Source organism: Athalia rosae, chromosome 5 (assembly GCF_917208135.1).
Source record: "Athalia rosae chromosome 5, iyAthRosa1.1, whole genome shotgun sequence".
In the NCBI taxonomy this organism is placed as follows: Eukaryota; Metazoa; Arthropoda; class Insecta; order Hymenoptera; family Athaliidae; genus Athalia; species Athalia rosae.
The window spans coordinates 13,610,048-13,633,292 of record NC_064030.1 but is presented as its reverse complement, the minus strand read 5'-3'; the positions used below and the strand labels follow the sequence as shown (position 1 = coordinate 13,633,292).

Genomic DNA, 23,245 nt, shown 5'->3' with positions numbered 1-23,245 from the left:
CCGCAAGACGAACGGGGACAAACCCAAAACTTTGGCGATGTAAAAAATGGACTTTTGAAACCCGGTCAAATTTAGTTCGATTTCCATTTTCATTTATATATTGATAAAGTTGATTCTATCCTTTTTTTGTTTCAAGAATTTCGTGAAAGCGAAATCGTATAATATCCGATTTTCAGGGGATGAAATCGACAGAAGAGAAGTACACGTAAGATAGTCGACGTTATTTTCCACTTATCTGCACAGGAAACCTTTTCCGCTCAAACTGCGAGCGAATCGACTCGTGTCAGCTCATTGTCAGTCATAATCGATCCTAAAATTTTTACGACCATAACTAGCCAATACTCCTTAGAATTCATTCGCTTAATGGAACGATATGGGAATCATCTATTACATCGATTTATATGTATGTATGTGCATAGCTAAGCGCGGGTAAAAATGACACACGTGCGATACAATTACTCTGATTAACAATAGGTCACACTAATTGATGTAATAGTTTCAGTGGCAAGAAATAGAAAAAAAAAATTACAATTTTCGATCCCGTCATCGGCTATTGGAGTGAAAAAAATTTATACTTCTGCGTCCGAACGCATCCAGGAATCCGACAAAATGATCCAATAATTTTTTCATCTCCAAACGCGAATAACAATTCAGCAGAGACTGTGGATCAACGAATTTAGAAACGTGTTTGGAGATCAAACGAGTGCTTGAACGGGATTTCCCCGAAACTTAGGTTACAAATTTTCTGTAATACATTTTTCTTGATTCGGTTTTAGGAATTGAATCATTGGATTTCGTTGTTCATCATTTTTGTGTTTTATTGATATTTTCAAGAATTATAAATTCATGACATGTGTTGCGCTAACAATTCTGTATGTATATACGGGTGAGTTTTTTTTATCTTGAGACGTCGAATTATCTCGAGAAATAACCATTGTAAAAAAAAATTTTTTCGTATGAGAACTGTTTGATCCCAAGGGGGAAACTTGACCCCATAGAATTCAACCCCAACCCCAACCCCTAAATGCAGGAGGGGTAGTCACTTCGGATTTTGAAACAAGAACCCCTATTTTTTGTTGCAAATTCATATTTTACATGAAAAAATAAACAAGTTTTATTCGAAAAGTTTTCCCCGATCCCAGAGAGATGGCGCCCGAATCGCGATAAATCAAATTTTCGATTATCTCAGGCGAGGCGCTCTAGATCGAAGTTAAAGAAGTCGAACGTGTTGAATGTTTGAGAAAAACAATTCGATTCCGCCCAGTTCTACCTCAATCGCCAGGGCCCCTTTCCCCGTCTAGTGTATCCGCCATTTCGAGAACTTAGTACGAAAGATCGATCGGAAACAAGCACCAGAATAGTGAGAGGCGAGGGGACTCACTAAAAATAAGACCTGAAAGGAAACAGAAAACTACCGAGTCCACGTCGTTGTTCCTGGGTAGCGCTGAGAGTAGTTGTGGCGATTGAGGTGAAAACTATGCATATACGAATTGTTTTTCTCAAAACATTCAACACGTACTTCTTTAACTTCGATCTAGAGCGCCTTCCCTGAAACAATCGAGAATTTGAATTTTCCCGATTCGAGCGCCATCTGTCACGATTCGGGAAAAAATTTTCGAATGAAACTTGTTTGTTTTCTCACGTAGAATATGAGTTGGAACAAAAAATAGGGGTTCTTGTTTCAAATACCAAAGTTACTACCCCTCCTGCATTTGAGGTTGGGGTGGGGGGTTGATTTCTATGTGGTAAATTTTCCTCTTCGAGATCAAACAGTTCTGATGCCGAAGATTTTTTTTTGTACGATGGTTATTTCTCGAGATATTCCAACTTCTCGAAACAGAAAACTCAATTCTGTGTAGCGTGGTGGTTTTCAGGATCCGATTTCGACGTATCCATTCGATTCACATCTGGACCATCATGATCACGTAAGCGAACGTGGCGCATAATAACTGTAACATATACGCGTGCTGACAAAAGTAGATGAAAAATTCGAAGATTTTGATTTTTGAGTGTTACGCATCCAGACGATTTTCACCTTGTAAATGATGGAATAGTCGAGATCGATAACTCCGAATGCAGAAACGGAAATCGGTGTGTGCAGCAATTGGTTCGAAAACATCAGAAACTGTACATAGTATTTACATGGAATTATAACATGTTGTAGGACTGATTGAAATTGCGGGAAATTATCGCCTCATTTCGAACGCACCTCGTGTCCCAACTCCACCGAACCAAGTTTGTTCCAAACCCGGTGCAACGACAATTTCGTGGAATTGCCCTGAAGAAGTGAAATTTATATACTTTTCAACTGCCGTGAAATCAACGAACATTCACCCCAGCTTCATTCTTACCACTTTCGACACCGCCGAGCAAGCATCGGATATCAAGTAGAGTTCCAAAAAAACCATAATCGTCCGAGGCAAAAGTACGTGCGCGACGTTGACCAAAATCTCGACATAGTTGGACGCGTCGTCGTTCTTTACGTTGAATAATTGCGTATACAGCGAATAACAGTTCACCAGTAATCTGGGCAGATGATGGCCAATCGCGAACACTATGGGTATCGAAAAAGTACTCGCCGTACACGCTACAAGGTTGCTCAATTGTTCGTGCAATATTCCGATTTTCCTGGCACGACCCGTGTGCAGTCGATTGGTTTTGAGATCAACGACGTTGTTTCTCGCCCTCCGAACAGCTTCCGCGGTTTCGGCCGCCGATGCGTTCGTCGATCCTCCAGGGAATAGGTCGGAAATAATTCTCACGTCGGAGTCGCTCGCCTCTGGGTCGAAATTCGGCCGCAAGATATTCTCAACACTTTTGTTCAACGAGTCGAAGCATCTGCCGATCGCACGCAGGGTTTCGGCGAAAATAACAGTCGTATTATGGATGTGAAGGGTAACCGCTATGGTTCCGAACCAATAAATAATTTCATTCAATCGACTGATCGGTTCGCGCGAGCCAAGATTCACGTTGAGAATCGTCCTCAGTACGAAGACCACGGAATTTGTGAGGGCGATTCGTCCGTAGGATATCCCTTTCGTTTCTTCGACGCAATAATTGTTTTCTAAATCCAGCTTCTTCAAGCTTCCATTGATCGCCATTATTTGGTTGAAAATTTCAACGATTTTCTTACTCTTGAGCCCGATTACCAACAGACTCGATGTTACCGTTGCTATTGTCAGTGCGTAGAAAATAATGAAAATCGTCTCAGCCAGAGGAGTGGAGTGCGACAACTGAAATTTTTTGCGTCCGGCATAACCCCAGAATTGAACCAAAACCACCAGAAAAACGGCGTAAACTTTTCCGACATAATTAGCCTCCGTTAACTTATTATTCCGCAAGACGAACGGGGACAAACCCAAAATTTTGGCGATGTAAAAAATGGACTTTTGAAACCCGGTCAAATTTAGTTCGATTTCCATTTTCATTTATATATTGATAAAGTTGATTCTATCCTTTTTTTGTTTCAAGAATTTCGTGAAAGCGAAATCGTATAATATCCGATTTTCAGGGGATGAAATCGACAGAAGAGAAGTACACGTAAGATAGTCGACGTTATTTTCCACTTATCTGCACAGGAAACCTTTTCCGCTCAAACTGCGAGCGAATCGACTAGTGTCAGCTCATTGTCAGTCATAATCGATCCTAAAATTTTTACGACCATATAACTAGCCAATACTCCTTAGAATTCATTCGCTTAATGGAACGATATGGGAATCATCTATTACATCGATTTACATGTATGTATGTGCATAGCTTGCAGTGCGGGTCCAAATGACACACGTGCGATACAATTACTCTGATTAACAACAGTTCACACTAGTTAATGTTATAGTTTCAGTGACAAGAAAACAAAAAAAAAAATATCAATTGTCGATCCCGTCGTCGGCTATTGGTGTGAAAAAAATTTTCACACCTGCGTCCGAACGCATCGAGGAATATCACTAGAGATCCAGTTGGACGATGAGGATGACGTATCCAATCAAAACGCAGATTATCTGTCGGGGGAAATAAAAGAAGCGATCAAACGCGCGATTATCAAAATATTACATCTGTATAATCGGATCGTAATTATTTTTCGGACTTTTACCTCAAATATTACCGAATAATCCACAGGGATGAAGTTGAAAGCTGACACCGCGACCGGTTTTTGTAACAATGTTGTCGAGAACATCAGGAACTGTAACAACAACGATATCGAAACATTATTTTACCATAAGTTATGGGGAGAGGATTCACTACTGCCGGCCAAAGTTTCACAGCCAGTCGAAAAAAAAGATCAACAATTTTTTGAAACGGCGTTCCGAAGAGAATCGCACGAATTCAACTTCGTTTCGCTTTTTTGAATAAAAATTTCACGATTTTCTTCCAGACCGGGTACAAGTTTGTCAATCAAGCCATTTTTCGGTAACTTTTTGCCCTTTGAAAATAGGGCGCGTTATCTACGAAATTTGTTTTTTTTTTTTTTTTTGGCGATCGTCTTTTCATGAAAAACCAAGAAATGGCATCAAGAGCTTTATTTTCACTCTTCGAAAAGTTTCGCGTAATTCTTTTTTCCGCCGTCGTCGTATTTTTGGCGAAAAAATACAAGTTATCCAGAAAATATGGCGGTCTTATCCGCAAGTTATACTCTAGGGTTTCAAAAAAAATGTCAAAAAGGGGCAAAAAGTTGCATGGGTTATCACGCGAGAATTATAAGGTTCGAAAAAGAATATCCAATGGGGAAAACTTTTTTGCTTTGCTATGTGAAATTTTTTTGAAAACTTTTCAGAATTTCTTGCGTTCTCGTCGATCGGTAGAAATTGTGAAAAAATTTGGAGATAAATTCTGAAAATTTTGTCAAAAAAGCAGAATGAAAAATCGATTATCTTTTTTCTGTTTCACTGAATTATCTAGCTTTCGTTGTGACTGGAAATCCGGACAGGCGAGTGCGAAAATTTTTCGCCGGCAGCGTACATCAAGTACGGAAACTGACTTCGGATTTCAATTTTCGCGCGTCACGTCGGAAGTCGCACCACACGTCGTACAACACGGTGTTGGTCTTGTTGCCCTGTTCGCGGACGGAAAAAGAAAAATGTGTTATTTTTCTTGTTCGGACGTTAAAAAAACGCGTACGACTCGTCTCACCGTTTCGCACGTTGACGTGCAAGAGTCGACGATCATAGATATTTCCGTGATGAAAATTAGCGTACATTGAGCCAGTCTCGCTGTCAGATGGACGTAAATCGTCTCAGTCTTCGGTCCCTTGAGCATATGCGAGATGAAGTAGAAATTCTTGAAGGCTCTGCCGAGGTGCTCGACCGAGCGAAAGAAGATCAGTATTTCGTACAAATTGATCGTTGACTCGACGAGTTTGGTTAAATCTTGATGAATTTTCAGAATCAGTTTTATCCGTTTTTTATAGAGTTGAGTATCACCGGACTCGGGATCGACGGTTGTAACCCTTTTCCCCGCACCTTCGTTATCCGCCGTCGTTGGGATTCGCTCGTTTTCCGGCGCGAGGAAAGCACCGGATGTCCGGTAAACCGGTCGGTGAACGGTGTCCGATACCTTCAGGAACATGTTTCGTAATTTTTCGTTCAAAAATGCGAAACGTCTGGTGATGCAGTTCATGGTCTCGGTGAAGATGAAAAGCACATTGCGAATGGTGAGGTGCGTCGCGGTCATTAAGATTCCGTGGACCATTCTGGTGAGCACGTCGATATCCGGATGTAAAATGTACGTCAGAGATACTTCCGTTGTCGCAACTAGGAGGTTGGACACGATCACCTTTGCACCGAGGTACTTTGACATTTTTTCGCACTCGCCCCCTCCTATTTTCAATGATTTTATCTGGTCGTCGATCAGCTTCATCCGACAAAATGATTCGATGATCTTGTCACTTTTGAACGCGACTAACAATCCGGCGTAGACCGTGGTTGTGACGAGAGGTGCGAAAGTCAAGAAAATAATTATAGCGCTCGGCGATAGAGCGAATGCATCCAAGTGCATCCCTACGTACGTGCACGAACATAATTGCATGATCAGTATTATCGAGGAATATAATTTCCCCCGTAAATTTGCCGGATAAATCTTGTTATTTCGCTTGTCGAATGTCACCAAGCCGATGATCTTTCCCACGTGATATAACGCGGTCTCGAACGACGTCAGATCAACGGTTAGGGCTTCTTCCATTTTTAATGAAATTTTCGATTCGACGACCCTTCGCTATCCGTAGAAATATTGGACAGGACACCGACGCGGTGACCGGGACGATTATCACCAATAGACTGATCCAAATTCGATAGCTTTCGGGTAACTTTCCGAATGACCTATACCGACCGATATCGCTTCGACACTACATTCTCAATGGATGAAAGTTCAGCATTTTTTTTTTTTTTCTTTTTTTTTTTTTCGCGCGGTAAGAAAATTGGTCGGCAGTTACGTAGCAACTCCCCTTGACAGCCGGGACACAACACTCCTCAGTGAATTGCGAAATTTTTCATTATATTTGTCAACTGATAAACGGGATTGCGTGCACTCATATTTATTGTGAAGTCATGGATCCTCGCAAGGATCATAAACTTGGCGGAACAATTCATGTGTTAGTTACAAGTACGTGGAAACTGTACTATCGATTATTTGCTTCGACTTATTTATTGCGAAAAAAATTTCTCTGGGTGCGAATAAATTCAAAACATATGTAATAATTTGTTTAAATTTATATACCTATCAATAAACGAAAGCTTCCGTTGAAACTCCTTGAAAATCACGTGGCAAATTTAGCGAGAACCCGATCAATTTCATGGATCGATCATTTTAGCATTCAGATTCAAATTCCTGGGCTCCGAATACCCGAGGGTAATGGTGCCACGAAAGAAATAATTGATCATTTGCTGAAGAAAATTTTCTGATTTCATTTTATTTTCGAGTCAAAAAAATTGAATATTTTTCAAATCTTTCATGCGAATCTTATCCATTATAGTCCGACTTCGTGTAGGAGCTCGTAAAAATCCGATACATATTAATCCACATCACTCGCCGATAAATACGATTTTCAAATCGAAGATTGCCAACTACGGCTTATTTATTTCGGGAAACGGAACGAGGACAGATTGAATGAAGATATGGATGATACTAAAAGAGGGTATGGAACTACTAGTTTTTTTCTCGTTTCGTTATTTGTTTGTTTCAGTGATGAATAAGTTTTCGTTATATTACGTTCACATATTTATTAATTTTCAATGAATCACTTCATATTTCATTTCTATAATTTCCCTATGATTAAAAAAGAAGAGAAAAAAAAAAAGAAGGAAAAAAAAAACAACGAAAAAGCAAAAAAAATTGACTGGTCCGATAAATGCGATCATCGTTACATAGGTATCAGTATCATTTGCATTTATATTTTATTTTATTTTATTTCTATTTGATCTTTTGTTCTTCTTCTTATCGTTATACCTGCTATATATATAATGTGGTTGTTGATGACACTATATATTTATACTATATAATGTAATAGATTTCTGTTCTCCATTTTTTATGTAAATTGTTTTGTTTTTTTTTTTATTTGCTTACCATATCGTTAATATAATACTGCAGTGAGTTCGAAAAACCAATTTGAGAAAACGGGTACAAGATCGAAATAAAGAAAGATAAAGAAAGACTGGAACAAGACAATCGGTCCACACATTTTATTCGAATTTGGATGTACAATTACTGACGCGAAATACCCTCTGAATCTACATGCATGAAGTTGTTGTGATTGAAAAATTGATAAAAATCAGTTTTGTTCCATCTTTCTGTTCAACACAATCAAAGAATATTCAGTGTATGTTGATTATTTTTTTTTTTTACTTTTTTATAAAAAATTCATGTAGTCCGTTACGTAATTTCATAGATTATTATTATTATCAATATACTTAAATATCGTTCGTTTAAACCTAATAATAGATTATATATAATATAATATTATATTCATTTATAATATATCTATGTTTATTTTGTTTTTCATTTTTATTTTTTATATCATCTAGTTAAGCTTATCGTATAGAGCGCTACTTACAGATTGATTAATTTTACATCGACTTACTTATCTCATATATATATATGTATTATATATATTTTATTTATTTATGTTAAAATTTAGTGATATTAAAAGCTAGTCTAATATCGTTTTTTTTTTTTTCTCTTATTCTCTTCGTTCTTCACGTAATTTTTTTGTGTACAAATTGTTTGTCAACTTTTGTGGGATGCCGAGTATGATTCTCAATATATCTGCTACGTAATATTGTATATAATTATCGAAAATTGTCTACTGTCATAATGTAGGAATTTTTTCCCTTGAACTTAGAAAGAAGAAATACGAAAAATCGAATAAAATCTAAAAAAAGAAAGAACAGTCAACGATAATTTTGGAAAAAAATAGGAAATTCACGACTAGGAATTTTACGTAAGAATGATTTACTGTACAATTTAGTTACGGTAAAACGTTCGGGGAAAATGAAAAAGTTTCGAAAATATTACTGTCTGATCACCCCGTACGTATTTTGTTCTCATTTTTTTTTTTCTCCTCTTCATCGTACAGATTCATTATATAGTTCTATATGCCGTTATTATATACACATTCAATTACATTTATTCATTCATTTCTTTATCATATATTTTTTCATAACTCTAATTAATCATTTGTTTGTTTATTTATTTATTTATTTATTTATTTTTAATAATCGCTGTACAAATATATTTCAATTATTAATATAAGTATTATATTAACAATATATTAAAAGTTTTATCGCGCAATAATACGTATAGGTATAGATTTTATATTCTACTTTATGTAGTGTGCATTTACCGCATCATTGCAGCAGGCAATACATTCGACTTTCTTGGGGTTAATTTTTTTGTTCTCTTTTTCTTCTTAATTTCTTAAAATTTGAGACATACACGTTATCCTAAATACAATATAAATGTGCAGTGTTTAGTTATCATGAGTGGTTTTTTTTTTTTTTTCCGTAATATCCATTTAATTCTTTTTTCAATTTATTTCTATCTTTTCCGAAGAAGAATTTCAAAACAATCACACATCACATTATCTATTTCAGCAACACACGCATATTCTCCTCACATCGCGTCTTTTTTTTCTTCTATTTACATATTTATTTACACGTGGCATATATGCAAGCATATACCTGTAGTAGATTATATTTTAATATATATTTTTTTTTTTTATTTATTTATAGCGATAACAAAGTAATCGAAAAATTGGAAATAAAAAATAGAAGAGAATCACCCAGTTTCGGACTATTCGCATACCTCGCGTATTTCGTTTGAGTTCGTATTACTTAATTTTTTCGTTTTTTTTTTTTTTTTTTTAATACGTATTTTATGTAATAGACGTGGTGAACGAGATATTATATATTACCATTGCTTAGATATTATTACGTAAAAACGATTCATATAATAATAATTATTATTACTAATGGTCAATCAATATAATAATATGATCAACTTTTATTCTTTGGCAACTTGGCGAATCAGATTGTTGATCGAACGTCGTTCGAATTATAAAAGGATAATTAGTGGAGAATTTAAAATAATGTCAAAACGATATTAATATACATAATCAGTTCTTACGTTCATTTGGAATCGTATTGTCGCCCGATCAACTTTGTTTTTGTTTTTTTTTTTTTTTTTTTTTTTACAATTTGTCCATCATTTTCACAGACAAACATCTCGATCGGTACGACCTTTTTTCGGTATTTCGATATACCTACCGGCTGCAGTCTTTTCAAAATTTTGCCGTCGTACGAACGTACCAAGAAATTTTTTACCGAAGACAAAAATTTCAGTTCGTTATCATTTTATTCTCCGTTATTGTTTCTTTATCGAACGGTAATGAAAGAAAACTGCAGATCACGCTATCGTATTCACTAGCGTTCCAGATCATCTTCGTATGATTCTTTTTTTCCGTTCTCGTTTCTTTTCTATTACAGAGTCGAGAGCGTCAAAGCGCGTCCGATTGTTTCAGTTGAGGGTAATTTGTTTTTCATAGGTTATATTCTGTTTCATTGACCACGTTGGCTCGTTTACAACATTTCTGAACGGTGAGCTGCTCCCTGGCAACGAACCGTAGCTTTACATCATGGCGGAACTATGACGCAAGTCGATTCCATTCCCTCGGGAGGTATTCTGGTGCTGCCGTTGGATACATAACCGTTCAAGTCTAAAGATACTTGCGACAGATTCGAATTTCGTAACTGTTGGTTATTAACAATAGAATTGTTCGACGATATCAAACGTTCGTTACGAACAACGGGTGTTATCGACGGATGCTCGTTGTTAATATGGTTTGAATTCACATTGTTGCACGTCGAGTATTCCTGCGGGTACTCGGTCATTTCTATGTTCGTGTACTCTCGGATGGGCGTCTTCAACGGAAAATCTGCGACCCCTATGTGCTGCGTCGACGGATCTCTGCTCAGTATCTGTATTTGGTGGTGATCCACGCCCTCGTTAATCGCAGTCACGTGACCGTTGGCCGTCATGTAGAGATCGGGCTCGGCCGAGGCCTTAGGCGACAGCATCGACTCGAGACATTGGTAAAGTAAAATGTAATCCTCCTGTAATCGACGACAAACGACGACGCGCGAATTAATCTCTGTAGAGTACGGATAATCGAGAGGCGTGCTTTACCTTGGATCTAAATATCCCCGGTCGTTTCATGTACAGCAGTTTGGCGAACATGTAAATATCAGCGGTCTGTTCGAACTCCAGTTGTTTGTTGAGCGTCGTAAGAATGACGAAGAGTCCACCTTCTATACCTCCGTATCTGATAGCAGGAAAGATAGAATGGCGATCAGTCGAGTTCGTCGGAATTTCCGTTTATCCTGACGACGATTGGAATACTCACCTGTCCATCACGATTATGGGTCCGTTTTGGTAGTCTCTGTGAAAGTCTTGAACGACGTTGACGAATAATTTGGGATTATTGTTGTGCGGCCACGGACCACCCTGGTCGAAAGGTCCTTGAACTATTCTAGCGCTCAATTCATAATCGTCCTGCAATGATCTGACGGCAACTTCTCTGAGTACAACACCGTTCACAGTTTCTTTGACTCCGCAAAGTCTAACTCGGAACGTATCGGACTCCAAATCTTTACCCTCGGTTGGCCAAAACTCCGGATACTCCTTGGGAATAAATTTGAAAAGGTTTCAATATTGTTGACGATTGTTTACTCGTGTTTTTTTTTTTTTCTTTATCATCTGTAATCCAAAGACTGGTACGTACCTCTTCGCAGTGAGTCAGCATCACGATAGTCTGTGCGTTGTGGTCCCAGACCATTTGCCAAAATTCCATAATCGTGTTCTCCATGGGGTGTTGGGTCAGTATGAATTCACGATTACGTTGAAAACCTGAAGATGTAACGAGAATAACGTGAGCAATCGAGCAAAAGGACCGAATTGGAATTCGGTGAAAATCTCATCGAACCGAACCTGAGAACCAAGTGGCGTTTATGTAATCGCTTCCGTCGATTCCGGGCTTCGGCGTTAAATGCACCCTGGCGTTCTCGATCGGCAGAGCTTCCATATTGCGATTTTTCAATGTGTTGCAGGGCTTCGTAGCCGAGACTAGATTGAAATCCTTGGGTTTCCACGAGGTCACGAGCTGCAATCAGACGTTGACGCGACGTTCGAATCGATCAAAATTCCATCTGACATCGAATCCATCTTGCATTATTCTAAAAACTACGTAGACGAGTCGAATACCTTATACTGCGCCTCGAGGGAGTTCCACGGATCATTTTTGTTGTTGGTCGGACACAACATGTCCCTGACATGTTGCAGGAGACTGTTGACTTCTATATTGGTCTCGCCGCTTTCGATAGCCTCTTGGAGAGCGTCGTGAATAAATATGTATTGCTCTTCCGTCTGAACTAGAAAATTTCTCTGGGTTCTGATGTGCTTCAAAAAACCGAATACGTTTATCTCCCCTTTGCTCTTCGCTTGTTTCAACATGGCGTCTATCACTATGTAGGTTCCCGTGCGTCCGACACCGGCACTGTAATTAAAAACGAACAAAAATTCACCAAAACAATCACGATCGAATCGAATGAAATCATCGAAGGAAAAATGTCCAAGCGGTTCACCTGCAGTGCACGATTATCGGACCGGCGTCCGGAGGATTTGCGTTCGATGATTTTCTGACGAAGCTTAGAACCGGAAGTGGATGATCGGGCACACCGTGATCGGGCCAACCGGTGTAATGGTACTGAAGAACGGTTCTCTCCCCCATGTTGGTGCCATTTTTCTTCTTCTTAACCTGCTTGGAGTTTCAATATTACCGATGTTCCACTCGGGTGATAAAAAAAAAATTTTCCATCATTTTCTACCGCGCGACCGATGATAGCCAGAAGGTTTTCTATTTTTACACGATGAAAATATCCTTGTGATTTGTATATTTGAAAATTTACGCCCCAACTTCTCCTGTACGACGTTTTTTCATACTCAGATTCAATTTGTAATCAGATTTCAGAGATTTCTGTGTTTGAAACAAAAAAAAAAAAAAATCTATCCGACCTCAGAGCATCATCGAATCACGCGATACGGTATTCGATATTGCTACACTGTAGACGAGGTACCTTCAAGTGACGGATGTGAAGAGTTCGGACGGTGTAAGTAGCCATGATGTCTTCTCTCATTAAGGTCACCTGGATGTGACCGTAGGTTTCCGTACCCTCCTTGGGCCAGTACATGTCGCATTTTCTCTACAAATGAAACGAAAAAAAATAAACAAATAAATAAAAAAAAAAAGAACAATCAAAAATAAACAAAATCAATATGTAAAAAAACCGAACTCTCGCATTTCGGGACAACGGAAGCCCGGTGCTACTTACGCGTCCGCGTTCGACCAGATTCGTGATCATCACGACGATTGAGACGCGTTGTTCCCAAACCATACGCCAAAAACCGTCGAAAGTCGGTGGCAACGGACCCTGAGTGCCGATGTACGCTCTAGACCTCTGCCAACCGTCAATGTAATTGGCGTTCACGTAATCCTGGCCTTTCTTCGGCGGTCCACCGCCGCACGACAGCAACTGGACGCGGGTGTGATCGTCTGAAAAACGAGATAGAGAGAGAGAGAGATAAGAGAAAAAAAGAAAACAAAAACAAAAACATTCAAAAAATCGACTCGAAAATTTTTCTCCTCCTCCCAACGTTCGCGTGGGCAAATCCGTTCCGACACTCACACGCCAATATGTTGAGGTAGCGATTCTTCGTCTTGTTCTCGGCGTACTGCGAATTTTCCACGGTGTAATCGCCGCCGTCCGACTGAATGAGTTCGTACTCCTTGCTGAAGCCGATGTCACCGTCGGCGTGTAGGGCCGCCACATGTTGGGCGAAATTCTGCATCGCCACCGCCGTACGTTCCCCGTCCTGTTCGGTGTTCTCCCAGTCCTGGAGGGTCGGCACGTTCCTCGGCGGGTCGTCGAGGTAGTAATAAGCCGTGTGGAAACACTTTCTAAACATTGGCCTAAGACATGGCCTGTTCAATTAATTTTACCAAAATTCCAAGGCCTAAAATTTCGTTCTCTTTTTTTCCTTTTTTATTATTTTTCATTTCTCTTTTTTTCTCTTATTTCATTTTATTCATTTTTTATTTCGCTCTCTTCTATCTCTTACATCATGTCTACTCACAACAACTGTTTCATGTTCACGGACAATGTACGTGTAAAATTGGCGTTGTTTTTTCTCGTCGCGACAAAACAAAAAAACGATAATAACAATAACGAATTCAGAAGTCGTCGTCGTCGTCGTCGTCGTCGTCGTCGTCGTCGATTCTTCAACAGCGGACAACACACGCGCGGGGGAACACGGTCGGTTTCTGACTAAACCACGGATACGCGTGTGCAACGAAAATTCACACTCGGAGACCGCGTTGAATTACTATTATTTGAAAAAAAAAAAAAAAAAAAAATGAAAAAATGAAAGAAAAAATGAAAAAAAACTACATACACATACAGACATATCCGTACAAAATACGCACGAAGTGAAACACTCTTATCGTCGTCAACTACGCGACGGTTTCGTTCGACTTATCGCTAACTCTATACAGCAGATAAAAGTACGGTGTATGTCATGTCAATAAAGAAGTTTCTTATCGTGTATAATATATACGTATAATATACACGTGTACACGCGGCCGTACTACGTTCCGTGAAGATTTTTACATTATTCTTTTCTCGTTTTCAATTCGCTTTTTCGCCGTTCGCCTCTCATTTCGCCCGCGTTCCGTTCGATTCGATTTATCGTCTTTCTGATCCTCTCGTTTTTTGTTTTTAACATTGTTTTTTTTTTTTTTTTGGTTTGTTTCGTTTTCTTTTTAAAGGAAAATTCGTTTTTCACCCACCTCCAGAGTAGGAACGACGTTATGGCCAACATTACGGCGAAACAGGCGCATACCATGCCGGCTATAACGCCGGCGCTGAATTCCTTGCTGCTGCGTCGCATCGACGGCGGTATTTTGTCGCAATTACGGGCGACCAATACTTTGCGGGGTGGCGTATTTTCACCCTGTATTATCACGTTGCGATCTATGACGCTCCTCGTAGCACCGCGCACCATTATCTCGTACATCGTGTTCATGGTCAGGTTCGGTATGGTCGTCTGAAAGTTCGAAGTTCTTAGCAATTTTTTTTCATTCGTTCATTTTTTTTTCGTTTCTCTCACGTGGGTGAAAAAAAAAAAAGAAGGATCACGCGTCGTGGCGATTCCTCGGACGATTTTAAGGGCGGCAAAGGAGGGGGGGGGGGGTGGAAACGAGATGGCATTTTGAAAAAAAAAAAAATAACAATTCGTTCGAACTCACCCCGCTTTCGAGGTGTTCCTTGTCGGCGGTGAGTTCGATTTCCTCGTACTCGCCGTTGTCCTCGTTACGGAATCTGATGTAGTAGTAGTCGATGGAGTTCCAGAATGTACCGGGTCGCTGCCATTGGAAATAAATGGCGTCTTGCGCCTGGCAGGTTAGATTCAAAATGCGGGGCGCCCTGGGGCCCGTGACATCCGTTTTGTGAATGATGTGCTCCGACGGCTCCCCCTCGTTTTTCCACGTGTACGCCTTCACCCATATCTTGTACTTGGTGAAGGGTTCTGCGGGAAGGTGAATAACGTCGTTAAATTTGAATAATCGCTACTACCGACCGCAGCTCGCGGTGGCGAAATTTCAACGAGTAGTACATATGTCCCCCTCACCCAGGCTGGTCAGGTTGAAAAATATGTTCGGCTCGTCGTGGTCGATATTCCGGTGCGATTTAACGTCCGTGTAATTCGAGTGCATGTAGTAGACTCTGTAGCCCCTGATGTCGCCGTTAGCGTTCTCAGGTTCGGCCCAAGAAAGTTCTATCGACGACGAGGTCACCTGATGTACGGTCAAGTTCAACGGTTTGCTGGGCACTGAAATATCGGAAGGAAAAAAAAATGAATAATTCGTTAGAATAACCGGCGATCAGAAGCGGGAAATGAAACGTGTCTGTCTCTCCTCCGTGCCCGTCGAACGGCCCGACGCGTTATTGAAAAACAAAAAAAAGAAAAAAAAAATTGATCCATTCGCATTCTCGCGGCGGCGGTTCGCCGCGCGAAGAATGTATCGGAGTTAGCCGCGAGTTGCAAGGAGGCTGCGAAATGAGAAAATGTGGGATTTTTCAGTCAGTGAAAGTTTGCGGCGATAGGAGGGGATTCGCACTTTTTACGCTTTGCGGCTATCGCGTGTGTACTACCTACACGTGTGCGTGTGTTTTTTTTTTTCTTTTTTTTCTCTGCATAACGTTGAATCGCAGGAAGTGAAGGGCCCCGCTCGACTCGCAACTCTTGGGAACGCCGACGCGACCGAGATTGGCGCGTTTCGATTTCACACGTTCCGGAGTTTTCCGACGAAAAAATTCCGGCGATCGGAAATCGGAGAGACGAAAAAAAAATATTTCGAAACCCTAATAATCCTCGGTATAATCTACTTTAGCTTCTATATTTCCGTTCCCTTCGTATTCGTACGATGCGTTCAGTTTCTTTTTTTTTTTTTTCTTTTACTTTCCAACCCATCGCCGCAATCGCCGATCGCCTCAAATCTCGTGCAACGCGAGATAAGGTAATTGCACGAAGCATGCAGTATTAACGGATTAGCGTAAATTGGTATAAATCGTTAGTCCGAGTAGATGAAAGATACAGGGAAACAAAGCCGACCTTCTTTTTTTTTTGCCAGATCGATTCTAAGATAAGGAAGTCTCAACTGCAGGCATTTTGAAAATAATTAGCAAACTTGGGGCAAACAGTTTCAGGTAAAGAAGACCCCTATGTACACGTCATACATATGTATATATATGTATATATGCGGATTTTGGAATTACAGGAAGAAAAAATTATATTCTTACTCAATTTTGTTTCTTTTTTTTTTTGTTTTTTCTCTTTGAATAATTCATTCACGGATTAAATTATAAATCTGTGTAACGTGATTATATTAAACGATTTATTGTTAAACGATTATTTCACCGCAACGATATTATGTTACGTTTTATAAATCGTATACACACTACATACCATATTGTGAGGGTAACCACATAACTACCTGTAAGTATACATATATATATATATATGTATGCAACGAGGATATAAATCGCGCGAAACCTGTTGCGTGCGAAAGTCGATCATTACACTCGCATACGTTTCGTACATAAATGCAACTATATTGGTCACGTGTACGTACGCATATGCGTATATGTACATATGTATATAGATACGGCGTATGTACAACATTGCCATATTAAAAATCGGCGCGGAGTTCACGCAACCGATTCATCTGCAGCCGGCTACCAAATATGGATTTGAAAAATGAGAGAAACAGAATTTACTACTTTTTTTATTTTTTCTTCTTTTCGAAAAATCTTTTCTCGCGTTTCGTATTGTTTTTTTTTTGTTTTTTTTTGTTTTTTTTTTTTTCAACGACGACGATACTCCATTCTTTTTTTTTAAACTTTTCATTTCTTTCGAGAAAATATTATTACAGATGGTCGTTGTGTACGAAACGTGATCACATCTACCCGACGTATGTATATATATATGTATATATTATGTGCATACGTGCGAGTAATTTGTTATGTACATATAATTATTGTACTACCAATTATACAGTTTGAAAATAGCGTAAACGTGAATTAAGTTTATAAACACACACACGCACACACACACACACGCGGTATAAAGTGTTTCGCGTGTGGTTAATTTGACCCAGTTGTTTAATCTGGTGTATAAATTACATAATTTATAAAAACATATGATAATTATGCGGTAATATAATATGTAGTATGTACGCATACTGTATAGGTACTATTTTGTCAGCCTATACGTATACGTATACATATAGCTGGCTTGAATGAACGCGGCGATCGCGGCTGAGGTTGTAAAATTGAGTGAAGTTTTTTTTTTTTTTTTTTTTTTGCGAACCGAACAAAATCGGGGGATAAGAAGAAATCGAATCGAACCATCTCCCTTGTTCTTCGATTTTTTTTTTTTTTTTTCAATATATCGTTCGACTGTGAAACTGCGATGAAAAAATGCCAAAAAAAAATGAATAAATAAATAAATAAAAGAAGAGAGTCAACGGCCGCACTCTCTCTACGGTGCGTAGTGGTGTACAAGTCTATGTATAGAATAACTTATAGTTAGATGGGTAAAATCGTGCCTGCGAGGAATAGGATGAAATGCGAAACGTGAAATGCGAAACTCGCCTATTGCAACAATTAAAATACGTATAATGTATATATATATATATATTTATACGTATATAAGATGAGTACAATAGCACGCATATACGTTCCATACGTATCTCTGTATATGCATATGTATATGTGTATATGTACCTACACTTCGCTGATATACTACCCCCGACAAAGAAAGCGAGTTCTAAACAAAATCCGCACCGTACATATGTATATTGGTATACATAAGTATTTACCATACGTATATCCTTGAAGTAGAGAACAAGTGGGCATACATCGTCATCGTCGTCGTCGTCGTCGTTATATTACTGTTATTATTGGTTATTGTTATGATTATAACTGGAAAATTCGCCGTGCGTCGAACGTCGAGAACATAGGTGTACGTACGATGTTTAAATAAACGCATATTAGATGAAATCGGGTTGGATTCTTTTGACTCGAAGAGAGTGGATCGTTTGAAAGGAATTCTTACTTCTGTCCAAACGACGCTCACTCCAAAAGTTCATGAAAAAAAAAAAAAAAAAAAAAAAAAAAGGAATTTAATAAATGAGAAATTTTGAATGGATGAAAAAAAAAGCGTTTTCGTCCATTTTTCAATGGAGATCAATGGTGAGAAAACGAAGATAATCTAGCGACTGCGTAGACCGTGAAAATAAAAAATTACATCGAACCGCGTGAAACATGGTGCGAAGTTTGATTATTAATCAATAATAATTAATAATAATCATAATTATTGTAACATCGTATAAAAATGACGACCCGTTCCTCAGTATACACGCGGTACGGATGCATCGAAAGTATATTTACAAATATAGGATATTTGTAAATATGATTCGCTGCATACATATAATCGACCAGATCGCGCCGTTAACGACGACACGTTTCCACCTCTATTTTGTACGCGTACAAATTTCTAATCTAACAAGCGCGTATTTTTCGTCGCGTATACATATGTACATAGCTACTTGTAAATCCGCGGAAGGGAGGGCTGCAGATTTTTATCATACGACTTGAAGTTGCCGCAGTTTTCGTAATATTCTTGCGGCATACACATCACACACACACACACACACACACACATATGTAATAACGCACGTAAGCTATTCCTTAATCGGTCAATTCCCCCCCGGCCCCTGCACCTCCCCCGTCCGCCGTATTCTTATTATTCATTTTCAATTATGAAATTGCGTTGCAGTTTTATATTTACGCAATATAATTGTGTTACTTCCTGCTCAATGTTCACCCATATACCTGCAGCACATGCACGTAAACTGATGACATACACATAGGTATATACATTTATACTCCTCTCTGTGAGATTTTTTCATTCTTCTTTTATTTGATTTAATGTTTTTTTTTTTTTTGTTTTTTTTTTTGTTTTTCAAACCGCGCACACGTATCTCCGAGTGTAAAGATTATTTACGTTCGATACGTCCGCGATACAAGTGCATAGAGTGCAATAAATCACGAATATAAGCGTGTAAATATGTGATGGAAAAAAAAAACTGCATCTCATTTATACATACCGCACATAACACGGCTGGTTATGCGTGCAGGCGATTATTTGAAAAACGAGTTTTATGGTGCATAATGTGTAGCGCTGGAGACAAGCGCGAGGAAATATAAAGCGCGGAAAAAAACGCGATCGGAATGAAAAAAAAAGTAATAAAACGAACGAATGAATCAAAAATTACCGTACAAGTGCGGAGGAAAATCGAGAAGAGATAACGAATCTTTCGCTTTCGTTCAAAAAATGCACGTTCGAAAAAACTGAAAAACGAAGAAAAAAAAAAAAAAACCGTACAATGGTCGAGGAATTCGGATGCCTACGTACATATGTACGTAGAGGAGACATATATACATACGCATGTACGTACGTACATAATATCGTCGACGATTATGTCATGTCTTTGTTCGTACGAGACACATTATAACACGTTTTTTTTCTTTCTTTTTCCGTTTCTTACGTTCTCCTTGTTGTTTTTTTTTTTTTTTTTTTCTTATTTTTTATTTTTCGCGTTACACATTCAATCTCGTGACTATTCACGGAAGAGTATACTATATACGTACGTATAGGTATATGAGTCGTACGTACGTACGTACGTAAGGCGCGTCGGGAATGAGAAACCTTGAATAAATGAGATGTATTAAAACGTCTCCGGACGATCTCGCTGCATTCGGAGAGTTAAAGAGCCGCCGCCGCCGCGAACGTGATCAAAAATTACCGTCATTTGTTTTTCCTCTTTTTCCTCTCGTTGTTGTTTTTTTTTCTTTTTCTTTTTTTTTTTTTTTTCTCTCCTCCGCGTCATCTCGTTTTAATATTTTCCATCAACCGCCTACGCGACCCATTATAATCTACGTACGCGCAACGACGAACGAGTCGCGTTTCGGTGTAACGTGTATCTCGAAAAAAAAAAAAATTCCGATTTTCGATGAGAAAAAAAAAACCAGTAAATTCAAGGAACAAAAGAAAGCACGAGAAATTCAGCTCTTTCTTTTAACCGATGTTTTCCTATCGGCCAATCGCTCCTCGGCGCTTTTAAATTCGTCGAATTATTTTTTCCTTTTTCTACCATTTTGTCCAGAGCGTGCACCGCGTATATTAAGGTCATCCAGACGGTATCATTCATACATTCATGAATGCATTATTCACGCTGTGATATCACGTGTACAAATATATATCTATATATATATATATATATATATACAGATACAGATACATGTATACCGATGATAAATAATAGTGCAGTACGTACATACATACATACATACATACATATGCGTACATGTATGTACAGAGGCCAACATGATCGCGAAGCAGAAGCCGTTTGCGCGTGTAATTACCATCTCCTCTCACCATCGCACGGTATATACGTATAGGTATATATGTCCCCTCGACGTTACACGTTTGCATGTACATACGTACGTTTATATATACGTAGAATCATATCTGCAGTGGCGTGGCGGAATGAAAAGAAAGAGAAAAAAAAGAAAGAAAAAAAAAAATTTGTAAAAGAAAGAGAAATTCTCGATCCGCAAGAACGTTCTAACCGACGTAAAAGTAACTAAGCTGACCGATTTTCGTTGACGTTGAGGGTAAGAAAAAATTTTTTTTCAAAGTTACGTGTATCTCGTCGGCATCCGAAGTGGAATGTAACGCATTCGTAAAATTCCTTCCTTTTTTTTCGTTCTCCAGAATTTGTTTTTTTTTTTTCTTTTTTACATACCGGTAGGTATTCGAAACCCATTACAGGATATATATAATGTGACGATTAGTTCCAAAGTAGATTGCGCGAGTGTCGACGATAGCGTCGAGTTATATAAAGAGGATGATATGTACACCGTTATGCGATACGGTTAAGTGTGTATTTTACATAGGTAAAAACGTGGATAGGTATACCTATGTACGTACGTACGTACTGTACGTACGTAGGGCGGGATGAGCGCAACATGGAGAATGTGCGGACCGGATATGAGGAGCCGGTGCGACGCGGTACGATACAGGCGACTCTCTACGGTGTGGCCATCGGCGAACGAAGATGAACCCTCCGCTGCCGTTCGTTTGTTTTTAACTAGCTTTAATAATGCGACACGCGAGAGTGCGGAGAACGCGCGTAAACGCGGCAAACGTGTGCGACGTCGACCGGAGGGAATTTGAAAAAAAAAAAAAATTATCGAAAAGAGACGAGAAACGGGTGACGATTTTTTTCGAAATGAAAAATCCGGAATATCGGCACTAGCGCGTAGAAGTTTTGGAAAATGGCGATCGGAAATCGAAGAAAAATTGGCAATCAAAGGTCAAAGATTTCAGAAAGTTCGCGATTCGAGCTCAGGGACAATATCGAACTGCGATATTAGATCTATATTCGCTCATGGAAAATCAGATTTCAAAAATTTCAATATTTTGGAAAAATAGACGAAGAAAAAAAAACGTCCGATTATGACGAACTGTATAGCCGCGGAGCATCGGGTCGAATAGATCGGGACTAATAAAAAATAATCTGGGACTCGACCCACTTGAATCGGTCGCGGAGCCGGTTTTGGAAAGGAAGTTGAAAAAGAAATAATGAAAATAAAAAGGAGATATGATGAAACGTTTTTTCTTTCTTTCATCCACGTTTTTCAGTGTTTCTTTTTTCTTTTCCCTCTGTTATTATTTTCGTTTCGTGTAATTTATGCGGATATACTTCGGCTATCGTTTTCTGCACGTGCGCAGCTCTCTTCCGAAGGTTAACGAACCAGTAGGTGTGATCAAGCCAGAAACGTGATTGTAGTTATACCACGTGAATATTTTTCTATTAATATCACACAACGATGTAATTACGAATGTTGGTACATTCGAAGGAGTGTCTGGAGATACAACAAACTTTTCTTATCTGTAACGCGATCGATGCGTTTTACGACCCATAAAAACTGATACCGAGAAAAAAAATCAAATAAAAATCAAACGAGATGAACGATAATTCAAACTTCCGAATTCCACGAGGCACGTACTATACATATGAGCCGCATGCGGTTGTTTTTTGTTTTTGCGTACAAAATCAAAATGGCGGAAAACAAAATCGCGATGCGAGGCTTCAATTCTGACCTACGAGTATTATACATATACACATATGTATACAGCATTTTATTTTCGCAGGTTTCATTCTCACGGTCACGTGAATTTTGAACCTAGTTTCGAACAATGAACGACAATCGTCCCCCCCTATAATACACCGTAGACCGTAGCTTGGGACCAGGGGATCGTTATAACCTCACCCTAATTCTCCCTTTACGGCGCGTCGTTAAAATATTCCCCAAGTTAAGCCGTTTCGGCCACTACGGGGATGATTTTAACAAAAACAATTGTCATGAAAATTTCCCCCCCCCCCCTCCCCCCCTTCCCCCCGGATTTCCGACTCGAAGTGATTTATTATTTTCCTTTCTTTTTTTTTTCGTCGCCTCCTTCGTTCTCTCCGGTGCTTCGCGTTCTAAATTCGAATGTGCGGATAATCGGCGACATCTTTCTTTTGTTTTCCATTTCCAAATCACGTGACCTATGTGATGGTTTATTGGTCGACGAATTGACAGGTTTGAAATTTGAAGGAGGGCGTAACTCGTCGTACTTAAATTTGAACTTCCTTATTCGGTTTTTCAATTTCTTTTCGTCCGACTCAGCCGGATGCAAATTTATGGAAGGTGCGAGGAGGTGAGGTGCCCGGGGGTCGATTGTTTTGGGGCGAGAATTTCCGTGCCGTTGAAATATTGATCTCGCGGAGCGGTCGTTGGAGATTTTCGTGCCGGGAGTGAACGAGAGTACCGGTAGTTAGATGGGTAGGTAGGTTAGGTAGGTAGGTAGGTAGGCAGGTAGTTAGGTTAGGAATAAAAGTACCACACGTTCGCAATAGTTGGTACGACCGGACGAGGAAGGACCGGCCATCATCGGCGCGGTTGCACGAGATCGCCGGGACGTTCGTCGCGGCCCCCGAGGCCGCGGCGGTTTAATCGAGCTTAAAATTTAA

General features: G+C 39.3%; 2 protein-coding genes across 7 annotated transcripts in view; both read right to left on the bottom strand.

The window, feature by feature from the left end:
• Positions 1–3,692: 3,692 nt before the first annotated feature.
• Positions 3,693–7,428, bottom strand: LOC125501136. Its single transcript, XM_048656211.1, has 4 exons — positions 5,128–7,428; positions 4,976–5,050; positions 4,091–4,180; positions 3,693–3,998 (listed from the first exon to the last, which is right to left on the bottom strand). The coding sequence occupies exons 1-4, from the start codon at positions 6,172–6,174 to the stop codon at positions 3,945–3,947; spliced, it is 1,266 nt and encodes a 421-aa protein (XP_048512168.1). The 5' UTR covers positions 6,175–7,428; the 3' UTR covers positions 3,693–3,944.
• A 1,545-nt stretch (positions 7,429–8,973) lies between these two features.
• LOC105684350 (tyrosine-protein phosphatase 99A-like) overlaps positions 8,974–23,245 on the bottom strand; it is a 294,338-nt gene continuing 280,066 nt past the window's right edge. For 3 of the 6 annotated variants that reach the window (XM_048656205.1, XM_048656210.1, XM_020851392.3), the window contains 13 exons: positions 15,229–15,429; positions 14,846–15,126; positions 14,387–14,643; positions 13,227–13,522; positions 12,873–13,093; positions 12,618–12,743; positions 12,126–12,301; positions 11,746–12,037; positions 11,473–11,644; positions 11,267–11,391; positions 10,889–11,166; positions 10,672–10,807; positions 8,974–10,598 (listed from right to left, as the gene is read on the bottom strand). In XM_048656205.1, coding sequence (XP_048512162.1) covers positions 10,119–10,598; positions 10,672–10,807; positions 10,889–11,166; positions 11,267–11,391; positions 11,473–11,644; positions 11,746–12,037; positions 12,126–12,301; positions 12,618–12,743; positions 12,873–13,093; positions 13,227–13,522; positions 14,387–14,643; positions 14,846–15,126; positions 15,229–15,429 — 3,041 coding nt within the window. In that variant the 3' untranslated portion in view covers positions 8,974–10,118. The remainder of the gene's footprint in view (positions 10,599–10,671; positions 10,808–10,888; positions 11,167–11,266; positions 11,392–11,472; positions 11,645–11,745; positions 12,038–12,125; positions 12,302–12,617; positions 12,744–12,872; positions 13,094–13,226; positions 13,523–14,386; positions 14,644–14,845; positions 15,127–15,228; positions 15,430–23,245) is intronic. The other 3 variants (XM_048656208.1, XM_048656206.1, XM_048656209.1) reach the window with 3 other exon arrangements.